General features: G+C 37.0%; 1 protein-coding gene across 4 annotated transcripts in view; it reads right to left on the bottom strand.

The window, feature by feature from the left end:
- JAK2 (Janus kinase 2) overlaps nt 1-21,006 on the bottom strand; it is a 109,793-nt gene that overhangs the window by 41,250 nt on the left and 47,537 nt on the right. The window contains exons 3-4 of one of the 4 annotated variants that reach the window (XM_035567652.2): nt 11,504-11,648; nt 8,166-8,416 (exon numbers count right to left, since the gene is read on the bottom strand). In XM_035567652.2, coding sequence (XP_035423545.1) covers nt 8,166-8,385 — 220 coding nt within the window. In that variant the 5' untranslated portion in view covers nt 8,386-8,416; nt 11,504-11,648. Of the gene's footprint in view, nt 1-8,165; nt 8,417-10,020; nt 10,142-11,503; nt 11,649-17,154; nt 17,536-21,006 lie in introns of those variants that run through there. The other 3 variants (XM_050716460.1, XM_050716458.1, XM_050716459.1) reach the window with 3 other exon arrangements.

Raw genomic sequence — 21,006 nt, 5'->3', positions numbered from 1 at the left:
CAATCCATGATCACATTGCTGCCATTCTCAACAGACACTAACTGTGTTCGTAAGTAAGCAACAGAACTTTGGAACTCCTTCTACAAAGCAGAAATGCATTAACAAAATAACAAAAAAATCCTCTTCAATTCCATCCTGTGTAGGAAAACTAAATTGTGCATTCAACCATTCATTATACTTTAGCATCTATAATTCCAGATGGTAACCAGCAGCTTTCACTACCGCTGCCTAATGACATACAGTTCTCGGGTTTTTCAAGAAAAGGTGTTAATTGTCTTAATCCCCTCCCACCCACCACTTTTGTTTTCCTCCTTAAGAATTATGTATCAGTGCCAAAATATTGCCACGCTTGAAGAAGTTCAATTGTTATACATATAGAGAAAATCCCCTTATTAAGGTCTTGAAAATTGTCCATACGGGGATGATGAAAACTGAGTGGTCAGAAACTCCCTTTTCATGTAAATTTTACCAGCAGTATTAATTGCAGGGACTTTTCAAGCACCTAATAACTGCAGCATTTAAGTGTTTTCTCCAGAAACAACGAAAACCAAAAGGGGTTGGAGGGAGGTGGGGTGTCAACATACTTCTGATGAAGCCTAGACAAGTAAACAATAGAGAACATTTCTGAGAAATATGTTTTCAATACAAGTAAAATCATAAAAGGTCATTCACCAGAGGTACTAAAAACCTCCCCTGGATTTCTGCACTGCACTAATCATGTTAACAAATCAAACAATGAATAGTTAGGAGAAGCAACAATGACTCAGTAGACATAATAAAGCAGAATTGTTCCCTGTTTTGCATGGCCAGCAAGGGCTATTAAACAGATTTCCTAGACTACTGCATAGGCAAAAACAGGATTGTCTCTTGGCAAAGCATTTTATTTAGTAGATAAGGCTAAATAAAAATGCCTCCTCACTCTACGGTTTGTCAAGTAGCATCATGAAAGGCAGTAACACAGTTTTATTTCTTAAACATCTGCCTCAAGCCAAAAAAAAAAACCACAATGATTTACATAGAGCTCCTTCCTTTCCTCTTTATGCTTTTAGACCTCCACATCCACATTGGTCATGCTACTGCATTTACAATGAAACAGCCAAAGGAGTAGTGAAATACATATTAGTTATACGCTTCCTTTGTTGGCATAAGGTACTTTTTCCCCCACACAGCATGATCTCATTTGGTAATTTCTCACTGCAATGGGAAGAAAAAGAAAAAAAAAGCTGTAAATCATAAAAAGCCATAACACCACCATACAGTGTGGACAACATACTTAGTCCACAGCCAAAAGTGTCTTCTGACAGTGTCAAGCATATTAATAAAGCTTTTGTCTGTATATGTCCCACATTAGTTGCATGCAGAGTATCATTAAAAAATAATGCTATTTTCAAAGCCCAATACAAACATTAGTCAGTTTACTTGACCGTTGTGTGTGAGAACAATCTCAAACTTACAGAGTCTTGCATATATCAGATGGAAAATTCCTTGGCTTTTCTTACATAAAAATAGAACCTTACTCTCATTTTTCATACAATCTGGACACTTATCAAACTTTGACGTACCATTCAGTGTTGTAATCCCATCAACAAAATGTTTTCTGAATAGTTAATCAATCAAAGAACTTGTTTCCTTTCTTGCCAGAAACAGAAGAATGAGGGTGATGAGGCAGTGGCACAGGTTGCCCAAAGAAGCTGTGGATGCCCCATCCCTGAAGGTGTTCAAGGCCAGGTTCGATGGGGCTTTGGGCAACTTGGTCTGGTGGGAGGTGTCCCTGCCCATGGCAGGGCAGTTGGAACTGGATGATCTTTAAGGTCTCTTCCAACCCAAACCATTCTGTGATTGTAAGAATCATCTGGAGTTTCAACTACTGTATTTTCTCACTATATTTAAAAAAAAAGTGTCGGGAAAGGCTACATAAAAAACACAACCAATGGGCAGATATGGTCAATGATAACTTTAAGGTATGTGAAAACATAGTGCTCTCAGCTTCCTTGTTTTCCTCTATGGCCATGTGAATTCTGGAAATTTAAAATGTTACGGGTAAATCTGCTTAAAATTTTCCACCTACTAATAAGGAATATCCTCTTAACAATACAAGCAAAGAAAATACCATTACCTAAGGAGGTAAGACAGATCACCATGATCATCCCATCACAAATACAGGTAGCTTCCCTGAAAACATTTGATTGCAGACACTGTCAGTGTTTAGTCACACTAAATGTTTTGTAATGTTGTGTTTTTACTTTGATAAGGTTAAAAATTCTCTGCTATCTTATAGCTTTCTTCCCTTACAAACTGTGGTTGCCTACCAGAACCATGGAGCTTCCAATCAATTTGCAAATCAGATGGAAACAACTAAAAGGCTCCTGGGTGGAAGTTCAAGACAACTACATAAAACACACAGAAGCCAACAAACTCAAAGTCTTTTGGTAACTGCTAGCTGTCCGTAACCCAGCAACCCAGTCATGACTGTCTAATTGGTTCCCTCTTGGGATTTTAGATGCATTAAGAAGTTAAAACTTCGGGGTTTAATGATCCTAACAGAAGGGGAAAAAATAAATCAGAAAAAAGCCCTATCAGGAAGATGATAAAGTGAGATATGCCCTATAGAAACTGAGGGTTCATATACATTGGGGAAACAAGACACAGCAGAAATGCAGTAAGCTGAACAAAAAATTATGTTCCTTTGCTGATTTTGCCAAAACATTTTTCAGTACACTATATAAAAATTACAGTTACATTCCAAAGGTCCTAGCTCTGCATACTTCACTAGTAATTTATTATTATTAAGATATTAAGATTTTAGGAACAAAGATGTATTTGGCTAATGCTAAAGCAATGCTTTGCTTATAGTTGTAACTATTAAGCTATTCAAACTGTGATTTACAAACTTACTTGCCTATTGTAACATAAAATATCCTCACTTTTTAACTTTAATTCAGTAACCACACAACTTGGATTATATGCACATAATACAAGCATCTTTTTTACTCATACAATTCAGCTGATGGAATGAGTCAATAAAATGTTAGTTTAAAATTTAAAAGAAAACTATTTTCCCATGAAATACTGATCTTGTGTATAATGTATCATCTTGGTTAATTACAGTGTACAGTCCATAGACTTTTGGAATTATTTTATCTGATAATGAAAACGCTAAAATCCATTTACAAGGAACTGGGTAATATCTTATTGAAAATCACAATTATTAAGTAATTATGCCAACATAGTATACAAAGCATCCCTATTTCCATATAAAAATAAATACCTCCATGATTCATATTTGAAGACTTCAGATGGTCCCAGCAGTTTGTATCTGATCTACCTGTACCACAAAAACATCAGTCCAATGATAGCTTCAACTACATCTTCCAATCTCTAAAAACAGATTTCTAGGTTTTTAACTTACATTTTGGGTAAAACAAACTATAAATGAAGTTTATAATTGTTCTTTAAACCATTCTTCTGTACAATGTCACATTGAGCTTTCCTTAATGCTGTCTCACAACATCTCTGGTGCTTTCTTCTGAACCATTACTACTTGTGTTTGTACAGTCTTGAATGCTTGACTTTTTTTTTTTTTAAATAAAATGAATATAAATACACTAAAATGAATTAAAAGTAACTTCCTTTTAGATTGATTTGGAGGAAAGGAGAAAGTGAAAGGGTATAATATGACTTATGAAAACAAGTCTCGGATACTGAATCTAGAAAATGAATCTAATACAACAACACTATAACCTCTAGAATAATTTGTCTGTCACAGTTTGGGCTGGGACAGAGTTGATTTTTTTCATAAGGCTCACACAACGCTGTGTGTTGGATTTTTGAAGAAAGTAGTGGTGATAACACACTGATATTTTGTCACAGAGCAATGCTTACACAGAGTCTTTCCTGCTTCTCATGCTGCCCTGCCTGTGAGGAGCATGGAGGTGCAGCAGGAGCTGGCAGGGGACACAGCCAGGACAGCTGGCCCCAGCTGACCAGAGGGTTAGTCCATACATCATACTGAACAACATAAGCCAGGATAAAGAAAGAAGAAGGGGCGGTCGATGGGAGTGATGGTGTCTGTCTTCCCAAGAGATTGTTACAGGTGATGAGCCCAGCTTTCCTGTCAGTGGTTGGACACCTGCCTGCTGATGGGAAGTACCAAATGAATTCCTTGTTTTGCTTTGCTTGCACGTGCAGCTTTTGTTTTGCCTAGTCAACTGTTTGTATCTCAACCCAGGAGTTCTCACACTTTTACATCTCCAATTCTCTTCCCCATCCCACCTGGGGAGGGTGAGCAAGCAGCTGTGTGGTGTTTAGCTGCCTGCAGGGTTAAACCACAACACTGTCTCATTCTATTTCTACAGTCAGTTACTTCCTCTAATATTTTTTTTCTCAGGCTGAGATCTAAGGCTTGTTTTTGGTGTGACATTTATAGCTCTTCAACATGGCAGACAACAAAAATACTGGTACAGCTGATCCCTGAAAATGACTAATCAATTTAAACTTAAATTCAAGACACTTAATTATTCTTGCATTTCTGGTTAGAAAACTTAATTCTCAGTTTCATATTCTGACAGTATTTCATGTAAAAATCTGAACAACCTCTGAGAAGTACCTTATTTATTATATTTTTCCCAAAGTGAAAAGTTTTTTTCAAATACAGCGAGGAAAGACTTAGCTTCTACATGCATGGCTCAAACTGGCAAGCAACTACAGAACAATATTTATGCAGACTAATATTTATATAGCCAATACATGCCACATACAACAGATCTAAAGCCAAGTCAGCAGAGATTGGAAAACCTTCAATTGTTTGAACTGTGTAAAAGGTACATAACCAGGCTGTCTCTCTGACTGCTGTGTTTGCCTAAATCCAATCCTGCTTGTCGCAAGTAACAACCATACTTTGATGTAACCAGCTCGGCTGTCAAGAGATCTAGCAATTGCTCAAATCACGGAGAAAGTTCATTAACATTTACCAAGTTTATTGTATTTCAGACATTCCTACTACCTACCTAAACCATTTGCATTTTTATGAAGTATACTGATTCACAGAAAATTCCTGAAAGACCCTTGCCAACATAAGCACTGTTGGAGTACATACGCTTTGCAGACCTACGTGTTCTGCCTTACAAGAATAAAAGCTCCTAGAAAAAAGAGAAAATAACAAGAAGTGGTGGGTTGTGTTTTAAGTACTAATGACTATTATGAAAGAGAACAAAAACCTACAGCCATCCTTTTCCAGCAACTCAGAAGGAAAAGTTACAAATTCCTCTGATAAAAAAAGGTTGTGTAATAATACCATAGCAGCAGCCAGGCAGAAACCACCCTTCAGAAGACCTTCTCGGCCTCAGCTCTACAAGGATAAAGCCTCAACATGATAAAACATTTTCATTTATAGAAATGAGTACAAAAGCACTACCGATGCAATTTACAACCTCTGGTAAAGAATGATGGAACAATAGATAGAAAGTTAAGAACTGCTTAGTAAGGAGTACTACTCATACAAGATTATTTTTAAAAGAGTCAACTACAAAAGGATACATCTAGGAGCTTGGAACCATTCCTACAAAACAGGAGCAAGTACCCCAAAATGCTAGAAGCCTTTAGAAAGTTTGATGAGGTCTGAGAAATCTTCCTGAATTACCAGGAATTAGTTTCTATGTTTGTGATATGAGTGAGAAGAATATTGCACGTTGCCTGGTCTGAACATTTTACTGGGTATTGGAGATGGTGCGGGAGACAGACAAAAATGAAAACAGTTAATACATTCAAGCTAAGGAAATCTACCAAAAAGCTTTAGCAAAAAGAAGATCTAAGGTAATTTGATGATGGTAATATAAGTATCTCCTGATATAGGTATTGGTGACAGGGAAAGGCTGAGAAAAACACAACTAGAACAAATATCTGAAAATTAAGCAAGGCAAATTCAAATCTGAGAAAAAGGAAGAAAAGTGTGCAGACCAGCAATAACAGTAGAAACAGCTAGTCAAACTACCAAGGTAATTCCTATTCCAGTGAATTCAGACTAGGTTGGGAGCTTTTCTGGAAGGTGAGAGTTTTAATTAACTCGTTCATCAGAAAAGTTAGAAAGATTTGTGATTTTTCTTTTTATTCCCCTAAGACAAAACAACAACAACAACACACCACCACAGGATAGGAAGCACAGGAAGCAAGGTACCTGATGTCATGGATGTTGATGCAGTATATTCCTTCAAGACCATGGTATTTTGAACATACTAAGTTTGACAGATATAAGACCTCATTGATTTAATATCCTGGCAAGTTAGTACATGAACATCAAAGTTAAAGAAGCATTTTTTCTCACAAGTATCTAGTAAAATTGTTCTCCAGTTCACTCCCTCAGCAATGCCTCTCACTACACCAGTATTTATTTTCACAAAAATATTTAACTATCTAATGTAAAATCAATACCATCCTAACACTCAAAAAGTGAAGAACCTTCACACACACACGTAGCACCTGCCTTACATACTTTTAGATGCTGTACCTGAGGGTCTGACATACAACAGAGGCAAAACTGAAGCCCAAAAAGTATTGTCACCAATGCTAAGCAATGTATTCTTACTACAGAACTCACGACAGTAGGGAAGTCTCTGAGGGCATGTTTTCCAAAGTGGGGAGACAATACTTTTTTTTTTTTTTTTCCTTCTAGTGGAGGAAAGATACTATAGCAGCTTGGGGAAACACTGAAAGATACCTGGAAGATATTGATTCAAGATACCATCAAAACGATACTTCAATTTCCAGAACACTCTCAGGTCTATCTGTCATTAAAGCAACAGAATCTCACACTGCTACTAAAACTTTGAAAATCTTTAAATACCATACTACCTCATCATGGGTGTCCCAAAATGAATCCCAGTCAATGCTTCTGCCAAACTCATTAAAACATGCCTATCTGCACAAAGCTCTTGGGCTTATAAAGATATCACGAGAACAACAACTCTACAGACTCAGATCTTAGTCCAACTCCATCACGCCTGAACAATTCCAAGGAGCAGTGGGGCTTAAATCCAGAAGAAGCTTTGTGAAAACTACAACGTGCAAAAAAATCACCAACTCACAGCATGCAACTCAGTCAGTACAAGACATTCAACAGCACAGGAAAAACAAACAGACCCCTGCCAAAAAAAAATAAAAATCAGTAAAACCATGCTTAAATACAATACAGCAATCAGAAGACAAAACCACCGAAGTATAAGACACTTAGAGACAACAAAATGTACAGAGTCAGCACCTTGTGACTCACTGGAAAAGAAATATTTGGAACTATGATCCTTTCTTTTAAATTCACTTACACCTGAAACACAGCACCTGTAAAGCTAAAAGACAAGTCCAGCCTCATACCACTGACAGCCCATAAAAGATGTATAATGACTCTGTATATGTGTGTATGTACATGCGCACATGTGGATGATCAAGAATTGCTTTAATATCTGGAGTTTTTTGAGATTAATTTTCTTCTTCCCAAATAGCCCAAATTCACAGATTCAACCTACTTTTGTAGTGAAAGTTAAATGCCTGTACTAAATGCATGTCTGAATTATCTTACTACAGGTCGTAGCATCTGTTCATGGTAAAGGTATTAACTATATATAGAATTTTTATTTATTTTTCAAGTTTACTACTGTTATATTTACTTCATTTCATAAATGATTAGGAAAAAATCATAAACTCAAGGAGCCGTATTATATTAATGGAACAGTTTCCATCTAAAAAGTGATTGAAGCATTTATAACAAATTATACATAACTGTCAGAACCAACCTCTTTTGCAGGGTTTGCAACAGAATGTAATTCAACAGATTTCCAGCTCCCGCTGTGATTTAACTATCCAAGCTATATCTCAGCTCAGGGAAAACTTTTAGGTAAAGGATAAGATACCTTCAAATTATTCGGAAAAAAAAAAAAAAGAAAAAGATGGCAGTGACCTGATGACAACCTAATAACCTCAGCTTCACAACCCTTCTGACAGCAAGACTTTTACAGCCTTGTGCTAATTACTTCTGATATTGACTACTTCTCAAACATCAGAGGGATTAGCATTTCAATCAAAACATCACCATTTTGATGAGCTCTGGATTATTAAAAACTCTTGCATAAAGTTGAGTTTCAGTTTCTCATTAGGAAAATTATTGTGTACATACTTACCACAGGCTTTACAGGCAACAGTGCAAATCTCTTCTGCAACATACTCTCCAGCTGGAAATTGAAGATAATCTCCTCCTGTCTTCCCAGGAGAATGATAAAGGTACACTTGAAGCAATGGTTCTGTCTGCTTGGGTGCACTGGTATTCCCGAGGATGTCACCATTCTGGTGGACAGTAGAAGTTGCTGTGCCTTCCATGTTTGTCATTGTAAGACAGGCCATTGTTTGTTCTGGTTCTTTTCAGAGCATTTCCCTAAAAGAAACGTAAGGAGTACTCCTTGACTGACTGTATTTGGTTTTGCTTGTAATACTCCTATCTAATGATGGTACCTTTCTGACACATGGAAGACATTAACACCTACTGCTGAGGACAGGAGACAAGTTTAGAAGGTTTACTAAGAATTGAGCTTCACTTTGACTTTCTATATAGCCCTAATTCTGAAAAATTGTATATAATTCAGTTTATAAGGCTTACTTTTATGATAACTGTGTACCAAGTAGCTACCACCTAAAATTCATAATTTAATATTTTTAAATGTGGAATAGGTATAAACAAGCCACCAGTTACAAAGAGTAGATTTTAAAAATGTTACTGTTAACTTAAAAAAGTCTATTGCCAGATGGGTGTTGCATTCCTAAGGTGCAATTTACAATAGCTTTTGTTTATATTGAACTATGTTGCTTTCTCATAAAAGAACTGTGTGGAGAATGGTATTTTATTTTTTTTTGCTCAAAACTACAATTACCGAGGAAAGGATGAATGTATGATTATACATTTTATGTAGGTTAAAGATGACTTGTTCTATGGGAAAGAATCATAGCTAAGTAGAAAAAAGGCTTAACATCGTAAAGAAAGAAAGCATTAGCTTCATGAACTATGTGCTAGATAAATATATTCAATTACATATACAGGAGAAGAAAATTACACTATCTTAATGGTAATTAAAACAAACAACCACCAATCCAACACCATCATCAACAGAAAAATATATCATTTAAATTCCCAGATTGAAGCAACACAAAAATCCAGTATATCACAGAAATATAAGTCTGAATTTCTAGGTGCACGTGTCATTTAATACATTATTTGGGCCCTGATCCCCTAGGCCTGAGCCACAGAGTCAGGCACCTTAAAATGAAAATACTTGAGTTTTCAAGTAGCAAAGATTGCACAGAGGTAAGAAGTAAGTGTTCAGTGAAGTTCTAGAAATTTGTGTTTCATTGAAGAAAATAACCATGACCTCACTAGAAACATTGTCATGCTCATAAGATAGCTCACTACATCTGTCAACAATCTGGAAGAGAATAATCTTTGTGTTTTACCATTCGCTTGTATAAAATTTTCACACCTTTAATCTCCAGTGCAAGCCTTCCCTAACTACCAAGAATTTTTTTCTGAAGTACTCTAATATTAATGATCTACTGAATTCAAACCTTCACCTAAATTGGCAGATACTTTTATTTTGGTCATTTGGTACTGCTTTTCTCTGACACTCAATGGATTGCTATCACCTCCCCAGTCTTAACAGGACTAACTGAAAAGGTGGCCAATTTGAAAATACTCAGACATGCTTGTGCCTAGCTCTCCTTCATAAAGCTTGCATCTTTACAACACATATGCCAATTCAAAAAAACTCATGATTCCTTGTTATTATATATTTATATGTTTAACCCCCCCCCCCCCACACACACAAGGGAACATTCTTGAATCATATCTAAGAATGGGAAATCAAGTATCAACAACGTGCAGTAAAAAATTCAGAGTAAATACTGGAACAGACTACCCTACTTTCCTCTTTTCTTTTTTGCACTAATGTCAAAGCTTCCATGAGACAATAGTATTTTGAGATTTTTCACCTGCAATCCATTTCTGTCACCACTTCAATTTAATCATCCTTAAGGTCAAACTTTGTCTTTTATGTCAAAGCACACATGAAATAGGTGAAAGTAAAATATCCCTGAAACATCATTTTCTTTGCTGAAAAATAGAAAACATGTTTTCTTGGCCTTTGTCCTATACGTCTAAGTAAAATGGTTCTATGAAATTCAAGAGAGCTTCTCACTGAAACAGATGGTCACCACTCACAGGTGGTATGAAAGAGCTCACCATTAACAAAATTGCTTTCACTTTTATTTCTTAACAGACAAGTCTCCAACTGGATACACTTTTCTCCCTTCTTTGTTCCATCCATAGATCAGTGCTTTAGTGCAGCAGAAAGATTAAACGTGGCAAAAAAAAAATATTAATGCATTAACTTACACAATTGTCAGAACCAAAGGCCATGTTTTAAATATTTCCACATAGACAGAAATTAGAGAGTAAAAATACTGGGACACATTAATCTACCTGTTTGCACAACATATCCGATTATCATTTTCTGGACTACACAAAACAGATTTGTTATCATACTGTAATTAAAAAAGAATTTCTGTGTTTGTGTAAAGAATTTCAACATTCCCGTGGCAGCAAAGAAGATTTAATATACACAGAGTGGGACATTTGTAGGTACGTTACTCACGGTACCCACAGAGGTATTTGTGCAATATACAAGGCCCACACATATCTATCTGAAAGTTTACGTCCAACATGTAATTAGAACTCAGTGAAAGTCAAAAATCACCTGTTCATCATTTATACACATAGCAAAAATGTTTATCAAAATCTTCATGGAATACGAACATCTTGATTGGGAGATCAAAGCTGGTAACTATAAAAGATCTGATTCTGGAACTGAGGAACAATGAATTTGATCCAATATTTATATTTCTAATCTTGATAATATTACAAATCTGAATTTTTAAAGGAGTAGATTAATTATTCATCATGTTGCTCAAACAACAATCACCATCATCTACAATGCAATGTGTTTATATGCAATTCTCTGTGCCTCCGAATGCACCTAAATATTTAGGTGAACATTTATTTTAGCTGCCACACTGGACTGCACTAATTCATATAGTCCTTTTAACTTCAACCAGGAAAAATGTAATTAACCATACTGAAAACCACCATGATGCAGAAAACTTCATCAAAATGTAGAGGGCATACAAAGCCTTCATGATTTAGTAATGTGCAGCATTCACAGCCCAATTCAGAATATCACTGTTTTTCTTCTTACAGACAATTTCAGTTATGGGGTCCACTAATTTTTCTAAATTTAAACTCTCCTCTTGAAAATAATGCCCCCCCTCCCTTTCAGTTTATGTCTTTTTGGTTTTGTGGGTTTCTAGGGAAACCTCCAGTGCCACTATCTGAAGCCATACCACTTCAAACATACACCTCTGAGGATTCAAAATCAGAGCACTCTCACTACAGATGATTCCCCCAGCTGTTAATTACCTTTTATCACTTGAGAAAGCTCCGTATGAAACATAAGAGTGATGAAACCCTTTAAATGAGAACATCACAAGTCACCCACTTGCTGTTGGTATCCACAGGTGGTCAGACAAAGCAGGCACACAAACTGTGGTGGAACATAAAGTATCTGCAATAGAAACATACTTAACATTAAAAAAAGGTTAATGACTGTGAGCAATACATAATACGTCATTACTTAAGAATTCACACCCGCATTGTGTTTCACTTAGTGATCCACTCCTATCTCATTTGCCTGAATTCTTACTGTCTTCTGCACCAGTAACTTTTCAAAAACAGATTTTTGGTTCTGATAGACCTTGCTGCTCAGTCCTGTCGAGAAATTCCTATATGACATGGACACTTGACTTAAAATACAATTCCTATTTTTTTTGCAGTCATGTTTCTTCCCTTCTGTAAATACAGCATCAGGTGAAGAAAACTGATAATAGCATTACAAAGGAAAGATAGAGAACCAAAAATAGATTTAAAAACTGAAGGGGGGAGGGGAGAGAGACACGACAATGGAAGTTCAAAGGGGATAGTATTCAGAAATTCAGAATATGAAAACTCTTCAAGTTTTAGACTTGGTGACTTCAGACAGAAATCTCCAGGACAGGAGCAAAGAGAAAGCAATCAACATCATTTCCTCAGCGCCATTTGCTGTCTCCTGAGTCTACCATCAACAGCCTGAGAAACAGAACCCATCTCAGTGAGAAGTCAGACTGTTCTGGAAATGGTTAGTGGTTACTGTTTCTCTCCTTGCAGTACAGGCTTTAGAGATAAGCAGTTACACCTTGTCTGGACAGCTGTGCATTTTGTATGCACCTCCAGGGATTCTCCTTCAAATGCTGTCTAGTCAGCCAATCAAGATCTGATCCGAAGTCCGGTAGAGTCAATGTGAGTTTTCCAGAAGAAGCTGTCTGGGGACCGGGTGCAGTCTTTCACTAGCCTCTTGAGCACGTGTTTCTTGCATGCTGATCTGACAGCCCCAGCTTCCAATGAAGCACAGGACCACTACCTGCTCAAGCAGCCTTCAGACTTAGGGGTATTCTAAATTGCTTGTTTTAAAAGTGCTGCTTCACATCGTAACTGCTCTGCATTCATCTCTCCTAGCCAGGTTTTTGACTCTGAGCGACACCACACCAAGATTTACCTGACTGTAGTTAACTGTGAACTTTTCCCACAAACTTCAGATCAGTTGCACAATGTGACTAACTATGAGACAGCTGCCAATGAGGTGATGGAACAAACCAGGTTGAGCTGAGAACTCAAGCCACTTCCATTCTCCAGCCAGCAGTGCCCAGTAGAACAAGGGTTGCAGCATTTGAGTAAGCTCGGTAACACTGCAGCTTGCATTTCAAATGCTGCAACTGAATAAAGCAGCCTAATATCAAGTCTCTCCTACTTCATGCGAGAAACAGAAAAATCACTGCTTTCTTATGAGAGAACAACTCACAGCTCTGGACAAAAAGCATTGAAATTTAGGGAGTCAAAGCTGAACAAGCTCAGGGTGGCTTATCGTAACATCTCTAACTCTTGCTCAGAAGAATGAGAGTCAATCACTTCTTCCACACATGCTTGCAGACATACCTATTTACAAGATCTGCACCAAGGCCTCATAAAACTACCAGGTTTACACACTTTCAGGCTGAGTAAGTCTTGTCTGACACAACTTGTTCTTCTAGCAGCAGAATTGCAAAGGATGTTACCTACATTCCTGGTTGCACCAACCTGAGAGCGCACCATCTTGCCAGCAATCTACCTCTCTTATTTCCTCTTTTCTTCCAGTTTGTTCAAGTTTATACCAGTCCACATTTATGGCAGCTGCAAGGACTTAAATGCCCAAATGCAGACAAACTTCAGAATCTAATGAAACCATCAAAACACATTTGTCCATCATCTTCCAGTTGTCAGTACTTGCAAAGAATACAATACAGAACTTAATATGCAGTAGAAACTTTACAACCTGAGAGGTCACTTCTCAGCAGGCTTTCAGAATTCCCATAAACGCAATTAGTGTTTATTGTACCTGTGCCACTGTGCACCTTGAATACTCAATTTACAAGCAAGTGAGGAGAAAGATTATAATCGCATTTTCTATTATACTACATTTCTAAGGCCTTCAAGACATAGGTTGCCTCCCAACAACTCAAGATGTTTATTGCTAGTAAAGTAGGACATCCTGTGTAAACTTTAAAATACAAAAAACACACACACTTTCCACATGCTTATACACACATCCTTCTTTCAAGAAATTTGAAAGAACACTGTAAACAGTCACTAATGCCTTCCCAAGTAATGGCAGATAGGTTGTTACAGGGTAGGTAAGAGTGTCACAAAAAAATCATAACAGATGTCCCATTAGTATGTACCGATGGGAGAACATCATTAGGAAGTTCTAATGAGTATTATGGATCTTATTACAAGACCGCTGAAATAAATTTTACCTTTGAAAATAAGATTGGAGTAAGATGATAAGTCAGTTTCCAACTTCTGATTGCTTTAGTTGACTTGTTTGGTTTACACATAAAAATTATACTTAATATTTATATTCAGAGTATCTTTACAGTTCAGTCTGAACATAAAAACAAATGGTGCACACAACTAGACCTTCTCATGACATGTGTCCAGCATGGCCTGTTACACTATGAAAACTTTAACATCTTAAACAATAACAGCAGCATTCATATTGTGCACACAACATGCAATATGCAGCAGTCCTTGCACATCTGGTGTGATTTGCTTTGTTGAAGGTTTTTTGGGGGGTGGGGTAGACAGACGGTGGTCAGAAAAGTATACTAAATTCAAGGACCATTGTTTAACTAGGATTGAAATATATCTTCAAACTGTCAGTACGTGCACAAGTACCACTAGTCCTTAAAGGCCTGACAAAATCTTAAGATTTTGTTCTGTCAGAACACAGTCATACATCAGCTAGTATTTCACAAAAAATTCACAGCAACAGATTCCTATCTTTCCACCACATGTACTCATGAAAAAAAAAAAGTAATTCTTCTATTTTCACTAACTTTATCAAACTCACAGTATTCAGCAATACCTTCAAAAATACTTCAGTAACCTGGAAAATCTGAGAATTTCTTCCATTGCTTAGACAACAGATGCCATGTTTCCACAGAAAGTTAATTAGTGCTTTAATTGTATAATGTTCTAGAATAAGAAAACTCTGCTTTCCTTTCCCAGGTAAGGTGTTCCAACTTTTAAAATAGCTCTTACAGAAGTATAAAATGTGACCTTAAAATGTATTTAAAGACATTCTGTAGGGAAAGACCATCTTCAGTTATTATCGCCTTTTTCTCGTATGCTTTACTTATTTGGGGGGATCTAAAGTCGCCGCAAGGTAAAGCCACTAACACAAGGAAAACAACTGCTCATAGAAGAAATAACTGCAAAAAGTTAAGCAATTCCAAAGGAATTTTTCCTGTTTCATCAGCTGTACGTTAATATCACACGAGGATTTTTGACATATCAGAATCTGAATGCACTTGGTAACAAGTAGATACAGGAGGAAGACGACATCTCTAACATACCAATAACAAAACATATGCTATAAAACCCAGAGAAGCAAAGATAACATTTGCTTACAGTTTTCACTTGGCAAACCACTGCCTGTATCAGCAATTCAGCAAGAGTCCATGAACTTTTGCACAAGGAAACAATAATGATCCTGGCCTGATCTGCCTGCACGACACAGGGACTAGCCAGGCAGAAGCTGCTAGCACGATGATTTTAATCTTTTTCTTCTGATTAGAAATAACACCTGGGATTTTTAAGTTCCTCACAACATAATGAAACCCTTGCTTTATGTTTTCGTATAAATAAAGCTACCTAGAGGTGCTGTATGAAAAGCAGAATGAAAAACACATAATAGAAGCCTGGGCATCACAGTAACCTGCCAAGTAGGTGCGTTGCCAGAAAAGTAATCAAATCAAAGGCAACAGCTCTGCTTAGGTTCCATCTGATCCCTGGCAAAAGTTGGTCTGTATCTGCAAAACATTTCAGTTTCACCATGCTGATAAATTTCAGCAAAAGACTATTTCATCAGAAAATTTCCAAGCAATTCAAATGGTTGCCTAATTGTTTTGGCAAAGATCATTTCCTGAGACAGCGGTATCTGAGGATCTTTAGTCCATTCAGAGCCACCATTATCTGCACAGCTTTACACGCAAGGCAGACGTGGGAGCAGTAACCACAACAGGTCAGACAGACCTTTCGCATGAGGCATGTGAAAAATGTCATCAATTTCACATGATTCCCTTACACATTTCTCTCAAATTCTTATAAAAAGTGATGCAATAAGAGATGACAACAGCATGAACTAGGACACAAGAGAGCAGGTCAGCCTGTATGTATGTGCTTGCAACTGAAGTGGAGGAAAACAGAATCTCCAGAACATCCTCACTGTGTGATGGGTTTTTTTCTTGCAAATATAGCCTACCAGACCTGGAGACTGAAGTGGTATTTCCCCAACTATGCCACATCGTGCAAGATTTTATGTTCTATGAGCTATACTGAAAACTGAACTCTATTTAATAGACCAGACCGTGAAATATAAGGGTTAATTAGGAGAGTATAGAACTTCCTTAATAGATTCTTCAATTTCTTTCCAAAAGACATATACAAAAAAAAAAAAAAAAAGGAATCGCCAATGTTCCTGTGTACCTGGAACAACTTAATTCAAGGTAGAAAGTATTTTTGAAGGTTGCTAGTTGGTAGCCTCATTCTGCCTGGTGGCTTTTGGTTACAAAGTGCTGAACCACTTTCCTACATCAAACAGTCAAAGTACCAGCTTCTGCATAAAAACACATACTAATAAATTACCAAGAAATTAGGAAGTAATAAAGGTAAAAAAAACAAAAACAAAACAAAAACACATTTCAAAGTGAAAAAAAAATACTCTGACTCACCACTGAAACAGAAAGAAGTATTTTTCTATTAAAAGGCATTTTTGTCAAAAACACTGTTTAGGGGAAAAACCCGTCAACCAGCTCTGGAGCACACAGATGACAGTTATAGCTACATTCACAGGTTAAAATAAACATTGAAAGTGCAAACAAAAGCAAAAAGTACAACAGCAGCAGCAGCAAAGTCATCTGTCAAACTGCATGGATTTCTCAAACACTGCGAGGTTCCTGGTATGGCCACACCAGGTAGGGGGAAAGTGATGCTAGAAGACACTTTTGAAGAAGGCAAGTTAAGCTTTTCCAAAATGCAACTGCCAGCGTCACAACTGAAGAAGGATTTGTCAAAACACGAACTAACAGTTGCTACAGCACTGCGCTGCCAAAGAATAGCATCAACAGTTACAAAACAGATGCCTGTTCAGCAGATGCTGTCGAAAACCAAGCAAGCAGCACTACGCTATCAGAAGCCATGCACATTTCATGCTGCAGTCGGACAACACTGGCCATATCACGAAGGAAAAGTTCTCAAAACTGTCACTCTTCTCCCAGCCTCCAAACACCTGTCCCTCTCCTGTGGCAGGCAGGGATTTCTCAGGTAAGGAAATGTCTGCTCTCAACATCTTAACTGTGGAAGAAACAGAACAGCCAAGACCCACCACTTGCTGTAGTTTGGTATTTCCAAAGAGCAACAAACTCAACAATGTTCTTTACCTCCTCCAGATATGGGAGTGCTCTGGAGCTCCAGGTCTACAAAAAAAGGTGTCTTCTAGGCATAGTACAACACAACAGCTTCATCAAGCAGAGTTATATCCTGGCAGAAAGCACAACGTTCTCTTCCTTCACCGAAGATAAAGTGTTTCTCATGACAAACAATTCTGTGAGGAAAACTAGTCATAACTCTTCCCAGCTACCATTGATGATCAGGATAAATTACCCAGCCTGTGGTTCAGAAAGCTTTTCCCAAGACCTGGATTTTAAAAAGTTAAAGTCTTTGGGGCTTTCCTTCTGAATTCTGACATCTCCCTTTTCTTGTCCTCTTATCTCACTTCCCCAGTTTGGCAACTTCCCTCCCCAGAGGTTAGTAAAACTACTGCTTCTGAAGTAACTGTCATATGCGTTTACATGGTGTGCAAAAATTCACAAGGGTCGAGGAGCTAGAATTTCTTCCTGTGAAGGAGGAGCAGAAGACTACACGGGGTGGGGTGCAGAAGTACTGCTAGACTCTTACGGGCAAGTAGGAAGCATGCAGAAAAAGGATGAACAAAAAAGATGTAAAGTGTCAAAACAAAGCTTAAAGACCTTACTTCTCTCCCATGAGTTAAGCCACTTTTCTTTAGCTATTTATTCTCTTCCAACAAATCTAGTACTGTTAAAAAAATGGGAAAAAATCAATCAAGTATAGAAAGATCTTGATTACTGGCCAAGCATCAGAATAGTCTAAGAAAAAGTGTTAATCAGACCTCAAAGATGGATTACACAGGTTTGCAGTCACCTTAAGTGTAGTGAGAAGTCATATCACAGAACTGTACCGCTATGCCTCTGCTATACTGTCCAAGACGAATTGCTGGCTCCAGGTTCAACAAGCAGGGTATCAGAACTGAGACTACTCCTCTGTCACACTTCTGAACCTCTACCTCTAGAGGCTAAAAGTATACTTTCACACTTTACCATATGGGGTAAAGTATCGTGGAGAATATCAACATAACCCCAACCACCTTTTCTGCATACAAAAAGAGAAACAAGATCAAACACGTTCTTCACAAAATTATGTTTACAAAACATTCCCTCCTGCTGCTCCCATGTCTGTGTGTTCTTTGGTTTCCTTCTTCTTCCCATTTTCGTAACTGGACAAAAGCAGAGGGAAAAGTGGTCTTGGACAAGAACATTGCATAATATGCTGCTGCCTGATAAACACGCCTGACCTTGTCTTCTCTAATATTTTTTCAGTGAAAAATGGGGGGAGGGAAAGACTAGTAAATCTGAGACGGCATCATCAAAAACGTGAAAACATCTGGGTGAATGAAGTTACCCCCTTACTTTTACAACAGCTGAAGAGAACCTGAAAACATGTGCTTTACCAAATTAGCCCTTTGCAGAAATAACTGTCAGAATGTAAACAGGATAACATTTAAGTCAGAGTGAATCAGCAATCTCCACAGAACAGCCAAGAGGAATAGATTCGCACCTTCATCCTCAGCCTACCCTGCTTTTTCAACTTCCCTTAATTGCCTCAGTTTAGAAATCATACATGAATAGATCAGACCTGTTGCAAATTTCATGCATGAATTCCCTCCTAAGTGTTTTTTTAAGGACTTTTAAAAAGTCCTTATAATTTTTAGACAAAATAAAAGTATTTACAATGACATACCAGCTAAACTAACTAGAAACACTATTTTTATTTACAAGTGTTTAACTTTGCATTGTATGAAATTAAATTTTCTACAAAGTAAATTCAATCTAGATAAGATGCTGTATGTTCGTATTTAAGTCTTCTTTGGTATTGCAATGCCAAGTAAAAACCTAGTGAAGACTACACCAATTAGCACTAAACCACCTAATCAGAAACCCGCCCATAAAAACAAACAAAAAACACAGAACACTTCCCTCCTTGTCCCCCAACTTAGATCCTCAACAGATGCAATATGGCTAAAAATGTGCATTGTGCACAAAGCGGATCACGTATTGAAGTCCTTACGGAACCAGGGCCTGGCTACCTAAGGAGACACAACTAAAGACAAAGACCCTCTAAGACATCCAGGCTGCAATCTTGTGAGACAATAACATAGAAATAGCTGGAAAAAAAGTGATCTCTGTAAATGGAAGTTCAATACTATTACTCCAAAACTCAAACCCATATAAATGCATTCAAAAGCCTAACAAATAGTGATTTAGAGTTCAATTACCACACCTATAAGAGAATAACAGAAAATGCTATATATAAGCATTGAAATATGTTAAAAAAGGAATATGTTCTTTTTTTAAACCATATTTTAATGGTTTACGTTGTTGAATAGTTTATGATAGCAATGTTGACATATTATCTTTATAATTCAGGAAAATGTACTTGCATGATAGTTTACTTAACGCTTCTTTAATCACCAATGGTCTGAGACCTCTCCACTTGTTCCTTATCTGAAATACCAGCCAGCTTCTGCAAAGATACAGCACTATATGCTTTGCCAAGATCACGTTATCTCTACAAACACAGATTGTCAGAAAAAAATGAAGCAAAAAAAAAAAAAAAAACAGGACTCTGAAAGTAAATAAAGGTTTGTCATAAAATATACCATTAGTGGAGACTGCAAAATTCTGATGAAAATGATCAACTTGTTCAAAATGAAGGGCAAAAATAGAAGTCTAATTAAGACAACCATATTTTCCCAATGCAACATTTCAAATACCCTGTGTTCTCTTGTAAATTAAAAAAAAATCTGACTTTTCCTTTTGCACTGGAAAGAAACAAATGCTCATCATATGCATCTAGTATTTACAAAACTGTTTTGAATAAGATTATTCCAATTCATTTGCTTTACCTTTAAGTAAAAAGAAAATATTTGGAAATAAGATATATTTATAAAGAGCTCCCTATATCCACCTTGCATATTTTCCCAAGTTCTAAGGTGATTGACACTTTTTTCATGATTCTTGATGTTAAATTCTGATAAAAACATTAACAAACGTTAAGGAAATTGCAGAAAGCATGAGCATGAGAACTGTGCCCCAATAATTCAAAAAGCTCCAGCAGGCTACCTGAAATGAATTCAAGAAAAAAACATAATGGAAAAGCAAGTAATGATTCAAATAGAGAATACAGTGGCTGAAGATTAAAGCCATATGAAGCCTATCTGAAATACAATTTTTCGTTCTCTCAGAAATAAGAATATCAAACTACTGGAACAAACAGTCAAGAAACCAGTAGATTCTGTAGTTCTTGATTTTAAAATATCACAAGTAGATACACTGTTACAAAATAGACTTCAGATAAACCCAAATTACTGGGCTGCACTCAGAAGGAAATCCAAAATGTAACTGGTCTATGATATACAGAAGATCTGATAAGAAGATAGGGTGCTCTTTTCTGGATTTCAAAATGTGTCGCTAGAGATTGTGGTATTATCAGTTCCTTTGCAAGAAGGCATCATAAAATAAAGATGAAATATTTATAGCATGACTGTATTTTTAAACTGATAAATTGTTTAATTGTTTATACCAAGTTACATTTTAAAATTCCCACTGAACTTTTAAGAATTCAGCTATTCTTAAAAGTTTCTCTGATGACAGAAAATCAGAAAAAAATAATCAAGTCTCTCATTATATAAATTCCAGCAAAGGCTTTGCCTCTGAGCCATTAACTTTGCAGCTTCCACCTACCTTTCAATTTCAGACGAGTTCCCACTACTCTAATGAAAATTCTGTGGATGTAACCACTCTGCAATGCCTTCCAAGACACATCAGTTCTTCCTGATAAACTCCACTCCCAATCAGAAACCATGTTGTTTTATCCTTGCCTGAAGGTGTTATTTTCCCACCAACTGCCACTCTACAGTAGACAGAATATCCAGA

The sequence above is a fragment of the Cygnus atratus genome, chromosome Z (assembly GCF_013377495.2).
Source record: "Cygnus atratus isolate AKBS03 ecotype Queensland, Australia chromosome Z, CAtr_DNAZoo_HiC_assembly, whole genome shotgun sequence".
Classification (NCBI taxonomy): domain Eukaryota; kingdom Metazoa; phylum Chordata; class Aves; order Anseriformes; family Anatidae; genus Cygnus; species Cygnus atratus.
This window is presented reverse-complemented; position numbering and strand designations above follow the sequence as displayed.